The sequence below is a fragment of the Lycium ferocissimum genome, chromosome 1 (genome assembly GCF_029784015.1).
Source record: "Lycium ferocissimum isolate CSIRO_LF1 chromosome 1, AGI_CSIRO_Lferr_CH_V1, whole genome shotgun sequence".
Taxonomy (NCBI): domain Eukaryota; kingdom Viridiplantae; phylum Streptophyta; class Magnoliopsida; order Solanales; family Solanaceae; genus Lycium; species Lycium ferocissimum.
The window spans coordinates 69,790,980-69,802,791 of record NC_081342.1 but is presented as its reverse complement, the minus strand read 5'-3'; the positions used below and the strand labels follow the sequence as shown (position 1 = coordinate 69,802,791).

The 11,812-nt window shown below is 36.9% G+C and overlaps 2 protein-coding genes and 1 pseudogene across 2 annotated transcripts; all 3 read right to left on the bottom strand.

Annotated features, from left to right (window-relative positions):
* Positions 1-4,556: 4,556 nt before the first annotated feature.
* Positions 4,557-6,725, bottom strand: LOC132067118 (casein kinase 1-like protein HD16; annotated as a pseudogene).
* A 17-nt stretch (positions 6,726-6,742) lies between these two features.
* LOC132067115 (pentatricopeptide repeat-containing protein At5g39710-like) lies at positions 6,743-7,973 on the bottom strand. Its single transcript, XM_059460244.1, has 2 exons — positions 7,299-7,973; positions 6,743-7,195 (listed from the first exon to the last, which is right to left on the bottom strand). The coding sequence occupies exons 1-2, from the start codon at positions 7,971-7,973 to the stop codon at positions 6,743-6,745; spliced, it is 1,128 nt and encodes a 375-aa protein (XP_059316227.1).
* Positions 7,974-7,987: 14 nt separating this feature from the next.
* On the bottom strand, positions 7,988-8,773 carry LOC132067108 (putative pentatricopeptide repeat-containing protein At1g12700, mitochondrial). Its single transcript, XM_059460237.1, has one exon. The coding sequence runs from the start codon at positions 8,771-8,773 to the stop codon at positions 7,988-7,990; it is 786 nt and encodes a 261-aa protein (XP_059316220.1).
* Positions 8,774-11,812: the final 3,039 nt, after the last annotated feature.

The following is an 11,812-nucleotide window of genomic DNA, read 5'->3' as shown; positions in this document are numbered from 1 at the left end:
CCCGAACGCGGTCGCCCTATCACTAGAACCCACACTCGTCGCCGAGCACAACGCGCGCAACTAACCGAGTCGACAACCGAACGACATCCCGTAAGTCCCGATGCGGAGCAATAAGGGAGGAGGGCGGGGGGCCTCTCATGCTCCTCTGCCGCTAGAGGAATAGGAGCGGGAGCGGTATACGAGGGAGTGGCACTCTCCGTCTCGCCGTGTCCCGACTCAGCTAGAGGCTCTCGACTGGTGCCTTCCTCGGTGGCATCTAATATAGTGCGAATTTTCTTCCTCCCCGTCGGCATCGCTAAAATCATAACACACAGTTAGAATAGGGGAAATCTTACATTATAGCTCTATCAGACGATCTAGGGAAAGAAAGACGGTCATTATTCCTAAATGCCCCGCAGCCTCTCGTTTATAAGTGTGGCGCGCTTCACACCCATAAACAAAACTCTACTAGACACGGCTCGTAAACACATCCCTAGGACGAATCGCTACGATACCACTTTTGTCACGACCCGCCTAGAGGCCGCGACGGCACCGAGCTGAGATACGAGCACCATACATCGTACCATTTTCGTCTTAACTCGTATTCATATAAGCTCCATAACGGTACACATATCCACATATACCCACATTCGCGAAAAAAGAATAATGTACGAAATATACGTCGAGGGCACATGACAACTACTACCACATACAAGCATCTACGAGCCTCTAGCCGAAACTCTGAGGGCACGACGATGGGACAGGACCCCATCATATCCAAATATGTACACAAAAGAATATATCAAGACGGCACCTCCGATTTTATGGAAGTGCTGCGGTGCAGACCGATCGACTCTGGAAGCGGGGTCGTCTCCCTGCCACCACTGTGGCGTGAGCACGACATCCCGAAGAAAAGGATGTCGGTACGAACAAGGTGCGAGTATGTAAGGCATATATCATAAAGTAACGAAGTACTAGAAGACAAAACAAAGATGACGGATGGCCGTAGCTTGCCTCTTAGGCGGAGCCATGCGTGCATGCGCGTAACACATCGTATCATGTATCTTGCGGAACGTGCGGCCCGATCCATATCTTTACCGGTGGAACGTACGGCCCGATCCATTATCCATATAGCCCGCGTCCGGGCATCCCGCTTCTGGGATGATATCATAATAGGCCAGCTGATCAGGTGGCTGTGCATCTATAGCATATATATAATAGACGTAGCATGCATGAGAGCCCAAATAAAAGTGCGCTCTCTCGGAGTGACATAAGGTCGTAAACCTCCGAGCACATTATGACGTCATCATCATTAGATCGTGTCTGGCGCTCCATGACGTAACCTACGGCCATATGTAATATAGCTCAGACTTAGGCTGAAGCCATATGCTTTATAGCCTAGGGCCATATGTAATATAGCTCACTGAGATACGAGCAGTGGCCATATGCTTTATAGCCCACTCAGTTGCGTCATGAAGTCATTTAGAATGTTAAGCTTGGAAATCTATCAAATTGGAGCCATTGTAAGATTCTTTAGGAACTATAAGCTTTTGGCATTTCTGGGAATGAACATATAGAGGATAACATATACAAAATCACATATCGGGATCATGCCTTTGAAAGAAGAAGGGGATAGCCTCACATACCTTTGTGTCTCCTTAACGTCGTCGACTAAAAGCTCTCCTTCCGACTTATGTTTCTACATATAAGAGGGTTCGTACGAAGGTTAGATTGTTGAGGGCATACTTAAGTTGAAACTAAAGTGGATAAAGCTAACGAAAATTGGGCAGCATTTCGTTTGTTTCGACAACTTTTCCTTATATAACCAAACAGCTCCCAAACAACACAACAACATCCATAATATCATAATACGCAATTTCCCCTCAAGTTAAGCATTATTCCATCTCTAACTCATTTCCGGAATCCTCCATAACCATTACTAGAATACAACTTCATACTTATTTGTAATTCGAGTTCTTCAACTACTCAACACCCTTACTATCATAAAATAATTGTAATACTCACCTTGATTACGTAAAGATGATCTTTGGATAAAATACTCCACTTGAGAAGAACTCCACTTGACTACCAAGGAGATTTCCAACTTCTATCAACCTTTCGGAAGCATTTACACCCTTAATTCTACTAATCTTTGATGTTTGATCCTTTAATTTCCCTACTTGGATGTGTATTAGTGTGATATGGAGAGAATTCTAGAGGTTTGGAGAGTGTTTGGATCGTGGAAAATGAGAAAAAGAAGGGAAAACCGTGCCTTTATAAAATTAAAATTTGGACCCGACCCGGAATATACGGTCCACTATACGGACCGTATAATTTATACGGTTCGTACATTGGACCGTATGTTTCCTCCAGATTGCCACCCTTCGCTGGAAGGGTTCTACGGCCAGATATACGGGCCGTATAAAATATACGGTCCGTACATTGGACCGTATAATCCCCAATTTTTCTGATTTCGTTCTCGTCGCTTCGTTCGATCTCGAATCCTTATGGAACCTTCTTGGTACTTGTGCAACACCTCCTTAACGATCTAACGGACGTTATAACTCGTCCTTAAATCCTTGCTAACATCCCTTAGCTCGACACCCATGAAATCCTTCCCAAACGTAACTTATACTTCACTTTCATGACGAGCCTAGTTTCGCCAAATCCGATAACCTAAGAATCTTATCGTACATACATTAAGGTTGCCAATCACCCTCTTGTAGTCGTGAAGGTCTCGTGTCCTCCTTGACCGACGTTAGTCCATTCACGACACAACGTCACGAAATTACCGAGGTGTAACATATAAACTGCATCAACCCAAAACATGAGCAGTAGATGACATAGAACTACTTCATTGTCTGCATTCACTATACAACCAATATAATTCTTAGAAGATTTTTTAAGCATATTCAAGAATCAACACTTCATTTCAATCACAATGAAATTAGAACACATTTGGAGGATATAATAGAAGGTAAATTTGAATATCCATACCCACGATACAAGACACGCCGCATTAACATCTTTACATCCAACTCTAATAGTACGAGCAACCGAGCAATCACTTGCATTTATTGCAGCTCTTCAGCACCAACAGCTCCACCCCTCTCAGACTCTCTCTCTCTCACACACACACACACAAAAAAAAAAAACATACACACACCCAGAACAAATTTTATTTAACAAAAGAAAATGCAAGGAAAATAAGATAACATATCATCACACCACATTCTTTTCAACAGAAGGAAGATACGGTGATAAAGATTTTTCACCTTTGCAACAGCATACACAGCAAAAAGACCAGTATCTTTATAGTTGGTGTTAAAAGCCATCATGCTCTCTGCTAGTTCATTAATGCCAACACTTTGTGCCAGACTGGAACTGCAAACTATTAGAAGTCGCGTCAAAAAACATGAGTCAGAGATCCATCCACATGCTTGCAATGACACAGATTGCAAAAAAGTGGTGACACACAACTCACCCCATGTGCTTCCCTCCTCCAGCATTTTTATTTCAAGTGCCCAGCATTGATTGCATTACCATCAGCGGAATAGTATCTGGATCAGTCCATGGTGCCCCTTGAAAAGCAACAGCAAATTGCGCCGAAGGAATATCATCATCAATTACCCTAACCTGATTTTAGTTAAATGATCAGCATGAGGACCATAATCTAGCAAACGAAGCACCGTCAAAACACCCTGATAAGAAGATAGGCATAGCTCTGAACCTGTAAAAATTGCTGGTTTTATGGTAACCAATTCTGAGGCCATAGTCAGGTCGGCTGAAAGCTTAGTAAATTGTTTCTTAACTTGATCAACGAATTCTTCATGTTTAACAGGCTCGGAAGCAACAATTACCTATTTTAATGTCCACGAAGAAGGTTGAGAGTTTAGACAGCAGATGATAATGTTTAAAGAATCAACTTTGAGCTGACAAACAAGGCAGACTTAGAAAAAGAAGAGGAAATCATTTCCCAAATACCATTCTGGGAGCAGTATAATGTGTTGATATGTAGTCCTTCAAATGACTTCTGGTGATTGTCTTTATAGTCTGGGCAGGTCCAAGAATAGTCCTTCCCAAAGGTGAGTACTGGTATGCAGTTGAATGCAAATGGTCAAAGATGACTTCCTCTGTTTGACCATCAACCTGCAAACATACAATGATAAAATATGACTTCAGAATACATAATACACTTAACCTCTAGTATGTACAGACTATTTTGCATCAAGAAAGCTAAGTTCCTACAGGACATAGCTGCAAAAAATAGATAGTCGAACTAAGAAAATGGCAAAATATCGAGACTAAATAATTGGACAAATAAGTGCTCAATTATTTATTCGACAACTAACTGGTTGCTGATTTTCTGGTTGTATATTCTACAGATTACAGACAGCATGATAAATTTCATCAGCTCATTACAGGAATAATGTTTGGGTTTTGTGGAGTTCCCTCTCTTCTGTTTCCATAAAGAGAGAGGAATGTCATTTCTTCTGTAAGGTGAAGCACGAGCTTATTGCACGGCTTCAATTCATTTATTATAACTCTTAACATCTCAAAAAAAAAAGATACCTGGTAGTTAATACTGCATTGTATTAACAAGGGGAAGTCCCTAGAGCACAATAATCCTAAAGAAACCCTTAGAATACTAATCAGTAAACCATATTGGTGTCTACTTGTCTATAACGGTATACAAATAATAATGGATTATATACTTCCAAAAATCTGAAGAAACTAAAGGTAAATTTTAAATGAAAGTAAAAAAGAAAACAATGTAATTGTAAAGTTAAAAACTGTTAGCATCCAGGGAACTCGACGAGAAAGTAAGTGATTTTTGAATTTCAGAACAAACTTGTGTGAATTCTTATCCTATGTAAGCTCAATAAGGGTTGCTAGATTGATAGTCAGTGTAGAACTAGTCAATTTATCATGAATGGTAGACATCAGGCCTTTGGTCATATTCAACATGGAGACCACTTGAAGTATCACGCCACTTAGTTGCTGCAACACTCAAACAGGTAAACACATAAAATTACAACAACAACATACCCAGTAAATTCCCACAATGTGGGGTGCGGGAGGGTAGAGTGTACGCAGACCTTACCCTCACCTTGAGGTTATTTCCGAAAGACCCTCGGCTCAAGAGAGAACAAGACAAAAGGTCAGATAAGAACAAGCATACAAAACAATATGAAAACGAGAAGCAACAAAAGCGAGAGAGTCATGATAAATAGTAGCTACCATAAATAAATGAAATACTCGAAGTACAAGACCCAACAATATAAGCAGAAATCAGATGGCAATAGACGAATGAGCAAACTACAACTACTAGGACAAAAGAAGTAAGCGAGACTACCTCCTAACCTTCTATCCTAATCTGAGTCCTCCACAACCTCCTATCTAAGGTCATGTCCTCGTAGGGCGAAACTGCGCCATGTCCTGTTTAACCACCTCTCCCCAATACTTCTTTGGCCTACCTCTACCTCTCCTGAAACCGTCCATAGCAAACCTCTCACACCTCCGCACTGAGGCATCTGTGTCTGTCCTCTTGACATGTCCACACTATCTCAGCCTCGCTTCCCGCATCTTGTCCTCCACCTATGCCACTCCCACCTTGCCCCGGATATCTTCATTCCTAATCCTATCCTTCCTAGTGTGCCAGGGAAATACATAAAATTGTGGCACCAAAATAAAACATGATGAAGATTGCAAAATTTAATATAAAGAGATGATTTAACAATTGTCGAATTTATTTTCTTTTATGTAAAGCTACATTATCCATATAATACCTAATCCAAGGTCAAAAAAATACCTAATCCAGGGTCAACTAGAAACAGTTTTTTCTCATCAAGAGTTCCAGGTGTTCCAAGAAGGAAGTTTTCAGGTTTCACATCCCCAAGCACATACCTGCAGAACAATAGCACCAGTGTGACAAGATTATTTCAGGTACTACCACAAAAAGGTATGTTCACTTGTACAGAGCAAAACCCCATATTCTGGAACAGCTGTCATCCACAAACCAGAGACTAACATAGACACAAGATGTTTTGTGATCTTGCTTGGAAAATAAGTAGTTGGGGGATATGTTCCCACAATGGAAGTTCACTGTATCATCTTAACCCAAATACTGTTTCTGCCTAAGATGGATCATAGCTTTCAGCCCGTAGCAGGATGATAATCACAAATCCATACTTACCCTTTAGAGTACAACTTCTCAAGTATGGATATTGCTTCAATGGCAATGCATGCTACCATTTCAATAGACATCCTGAAATGGACATTGTAAAAATCAAACAGAATGTCATTGAATTCCAGGGACCAGCAACAACCTCCTCAGAATATTATTACAAATACAGAATGGAGTTCAAGTACGAAAATTATTGTTCCAGACATCCCATAAACTAGGACCAAGCATATCCATAACCTACACTCATGGAAAGCATTTCTGTAATTTCATGGAGATTGAATATGAAGTCCGAAGTGAGACAATCAAAAAGTTACACTAAAGTAAGAAATCACATACCATAATATAGTAATCACCGTGCCGCCCTTGTAATGGACACGTGGTCTACCAAGGGCACTACCACAAACAGCAAATGCCATCAATTACAGGACGGTGTTTTTACCACAAATGTCATAATAACTAAGACCGACATTTAGAAAAAAGAGAGTAAAAAGACTTACTTGTAGAGTTGCCACTCATAAGGTGATGTGCCTGAACCAGGTAAACCTTTAATTGATATCATGCAAAAGCTACCTCATGTTATTGGTTGGGCTTAGCAAATTCCGTCTTATTTGACATCTGGTTTTTATCCAATTGTCTCAGCCCTAGGGTTTTGTAGATAACATCATCCGGCAAGATAGCTTCGTCTATCATCTCATTAAACATTTTATAAGATAGATCCAATTGTCCACGTCTTTTGTATCCACAAATCATTATGTTATAAATTTTGACATCAGGAGAGACATTCTGTTTTCGCATTTCACCTAGCAGCACCTCGGCCCTGTCTATTCGCCCTTCCTTGCAAAATCCATCAATTAGGCAACTATAGGTAACAACAAAAGGCATCTTTGGTCGAATTTCCTCGAACAATTTGAAAGCCTCATTCATATATCCCATTTTACATAAGCCATTGATCATGGAGGTGTAAGCGACCTTATCAGGATCCAATACCTTTTCCCTGAAAAGTTTATAGGCTTTTTGTATTTTGCTATTCTTGCATAATCCATTAATAAGAATTGTGTACGTGGTGATGTTTGGAGTAAACCCAACATTTTGCATTCTCTGATACAACATAAGCCTTATCCATTCTATTTACCTGGCAACATCCATCAATGAGGCAATTATAAGTAACAAAAGAAGGCATACATGGCATTTTCTTGAACAACTTGAAGGCCTCCATCACATATCCATTTTTACTATAGCCAGCCATCATGGAGGTGTAAGAGATGGTATCAGGATTCAATCCCATCATAATCATATCTCTCAGAAGCTCATTGGCTTTTCCCACTTGGCCTGCCATGCATAATATGTTAACAAAAATTGTCCATGTGACTACGTTAGGATAAATCCCAAGTTTTTGCATATTCTCATGCAACATGTAAGCCTTCTCTGAATCGGATTGTTTAGCAAAACCATCAATAAGAGAGTTAAAACTTGCAACGTGCAATGTGTTCCTCTTAAGCATGATTGGAAGTACTTCCAAGGCCTTTTCTGGTTTCTTATCTTTGCAAAGCCTGTTAATGACTGCATTATAGGCATAGGCTGCATTGTTTTTGATCATCTCCACCAGTAGCTTACAGGCTGAAGTGAGATTTCCTTGAGCACAAAATCCATTTATTAAGATACTGTAAGCAAGCTGATCAAATTTGTATCCAGAATTCTCAAGCTTATAAAACGTTTCAATAGCTAACTTCATCATTTCACTTTTGCAGAATCCATTAAGAAGTGAGCTATAGGTAACTATGGTAGGCTTTATAGTATTAGCTTCCATCTCCTCAATTAAATTTAAGCTTTCTCGACATTCTGGCATTTGCATAATCCATCAACTAGAATGCTATAGCTATAGATATCTGGTATAATTCCAAAATTCTTCATTTCGTCAAAAATGCTTAAAGCTTTATTTACTTCACCTGTATCGCAAAATCTGTGAATAATAGCATTGTAGCAGTAACAATTTAGTGCCTCGTTGTTATCTCTCAGATCCCGAACATAGTCCAGAGCAAAATCAGCTTCTCCAATTCTACAAAGTCCACTAATGTATGTACTATATGTAACAACGGACGGACTAATCTGTCTTTTCTGCATTTCTTCCATAATCTTCTCGGCTTTTTCTATACGTATATGGTAACTGCAGTAAAAGTTCATCAGGATTGTATACGTCCTTCCATTAGGCAATGGCCCTATGCTTTTCATTTCTTCAAACAGATTTACAACATGCACCTTCATACTAGCTTCCACCAAACATTTCAGCAAAAAATTACATGAATATATACTTGGATGAAGCCCACTTTTCCTTGCCTGTTTAACAACATCAATCGAACAATCATGCATTCTATTTGCAGCAAACACCTTGATAAGTATATCAACCACGAAAACCGATTCTTTTGCACTAAAAAGATGGAATATCTCATATAAGTTAAAACGAGCCTTGTAAAAGTAAAAAACAATATCATAAAGCAATGCATACACCTCCCTATGCATCCCCTCGAACGCGAAAACATGTATAATCATCCTAAAGCTATTTATCGACAGCTTACGACCATATTTCTTCATAGATTTTCTAAATGGCATCTCTTTTGCAACTTGCCAACTTAAAAACTTGTTTATCCTTGTAACTACTGAATACAACTTTCTTTCTTTACAACTATATTTTCTTGTTCGTTTTTCGGAAAGAGTATTCCTATGGTCTGCATACACTTTACTCTCTCCAGACCCCACGTTGTGAGATTTCACTGAGTATGTTGTTGTTCTAATTGGAACAACAAATACTTCTTTATCATGACTGCTTGAACAAGAATCATCCAATAATAATACTGAACAAGAACCAAAGTATTTTCTACATAAGCTTCTATTTTTTATAATAAAAACATGTCTACCCAATTCATATAAACCCGTAAATAACAAATTGAATGAAGACTTTTTGGGTAATAACTCAAAACCCATGAAGAAGATAGTGAAGGTTAGAGCACCAAAGTTTGTTTTTTCGTCTTACTGTAAGGCGGCCTTGCGTGCCCCTTTTATTTCAGGAAAAAAAAAATACGGAGTTTGGATATTTCTGTTTTTCAAATTATTTATTTTAGGGTGAAAATTATTTTCACCTCCAATTTTGCTTTAAAAATCAAACTTCCCCTCAATTATAACAATAGACATTCTCCCCCTTTTATCCTAATTAACTTTTTTAAATTCCTATTTTACCCTCACATTATCAAATTATCTTTTTTTTCCTTTTATTTCTGTAAACTCATGATGTTTTTTTATCTTCTTAATCTATGTAACAAAATTCTTATAAGAAAAAAACTAATATTTTCGAGATGGCAAAAGAAAAATAAGAAATTCTAATTGAGTATATAACTTAATATCTTTCTATAATGAAATGAGAAGAATAAGACTTTTTTTTTATTAATAATAATCAAAACCTAATATATGTATTTATACAAGTAACAATAACTTTATAAATATCATTCAATGCAGGTAATACAAACTAATAAATAAAAATAGAGGTATATTTTGTAACAAATCTTAAAAGATTATTTATTTATATTGTAAATGAATTTTAAATTAATATTTAAAAAATACTCCAGATGACCAAATACATACATAATATGTACTTAATGAATGTAAACATGGCCGCACAACTCCCTTCAAAGAACTAAACTTAGCGGTCAAGTTTAGGGGTGAAAAGATGTATTTTCTCTAAAAAGTAACATCAGATTTTGTGATAAATTCATAAAAGGATTATTCTACTTATAATATGAACTTAAATAAGAATTTATAAATACTTATGTTAAAAAAAAATTATATAATATAAAAAGAAATTACAGAGATAGAGGATTGGAAATATCAAGGTAAAATAGACATTGCACAGGATAAAGGGGGAGAATGTCTATCGTTCATAGTTGAGGGGAAAGTTTGATTTTTAAAGCAAAGTTGGTTTTATTAGATTTTTTAGCGGCATGCATAGATAATACTCCCTTCGGATCAAAAAAAGTATCCACTTATCACATCAAGAAAGAATTAATCTTGTTTTTTTAAATTTGCCCCTATTAAGTGTTATATGATCAAATTTCAATGCCTATTTAATTAGGGTTAGTTTAGTCAAATTATTTATTTTTGTTTAGGAATTAATATTTTCTTAAGAAGTATGCAAATAGCTAAGTGGACTCTTTTTTTTTTTTTTTAATTTGGAGGGAGTATCTTTTTGGAATTTTTACGTGTTATAGCTACTTCTAATACATAATTAGTGGTAATAACTACCTTTTATTTTAATTATTAATAATAACTAAATACTTTTCTAATTTAACTATTATAACTACACAGTAACTTTCAATTACCATTTCACAAATACACCTAAAAATTAGCACCCCAATCCCATATCCCCTTTTAATGGTAACAATATTAACTACTTAATATACATTACCATTCTCTCTCCTTTTTCATAAATTCTTACCCTTTTAAAAAGGGAAGAACTGCAGAACGCTCTGCTGAAATAGTCGTCTCTCTTCCTCTCTTCACCCTTCTGCAAAATTCGATTTTCCATTTTGGGATATTGCAATCTGAAACGGTATTTTCAGTACGGTTATTTCGATTCAAGGCATATGCGGTCAAAGTGGGCCTCTTTTACGTTCTATCCCATCTCCTTTGTTTCGTGAAATTTTCGCTATTTATGTTATTATTCTTCCACAAAACCAACTTGGTGGAAGTGATTGTTTTTGCTCCAGCCGTGGTGGTGGTTATAGGGCGCACACGAGAGAGAGAGAGAGAGAAAGTTTTTAGGGTTTTTGAGAAGATGAAAAATATATGTATTTGTGTATGTTCTATGATATAACTACCAATTGTTGTGGTTGGTGGTGTATTTTTGTAAGTTTTTTCATATATTGTGTATTTTTTGTTCAAATTAATTCCATCGAGTCATCTAGTTTCAAATACACGGTGACGCAAATACATGGTAAGTTTTCTATATATTTATGTATTTTTGTTCAAATTAATCCCATCAAATACATGGGTGATGCAAATTGTTACTCACACAAATACATGAGATTTAATATAAAATACATGAGGTTTGATTGAAATTGTTACTCACACAAATACATGAGATTTAATATAAAATACATGGGGTTTGATTGGAAACTTCAAATACATTAGTTATGCTATCAAATACATGGGTAAATAAAAAACGAAATCAATATTGAAAACCTCAAATACATTACCACTAAATACATGGGTGATGCAAATTGTTACTCACACAAATACATGATATTTAATATAAAAATACATGGAGCTGATTGGAAACTTCAAATACATTAGTTATGCTATCAAATACATGAGTAAATTAAAAAACGAAATCAATATTGAAAACTTCAACACATTGGCTGTTGAATGTTTTCAAATTTTGAATTTTGATTTTTTTAATGCGTTCGAATGTTGAAGATTGGATGAATGAATAGAACACTAAGTATGGGAAAAGAAATCTAAAATCTGATTTTGTGGAAGAGTATGGTAAAAAATACCAATTAATAACTTATTAAATGATCCCACCGTTATGGCCTAAAATCAAGGGATACATTTACACGCATCAAATACATCCGAAAAAATGGCCTTAATTTGGAAAAA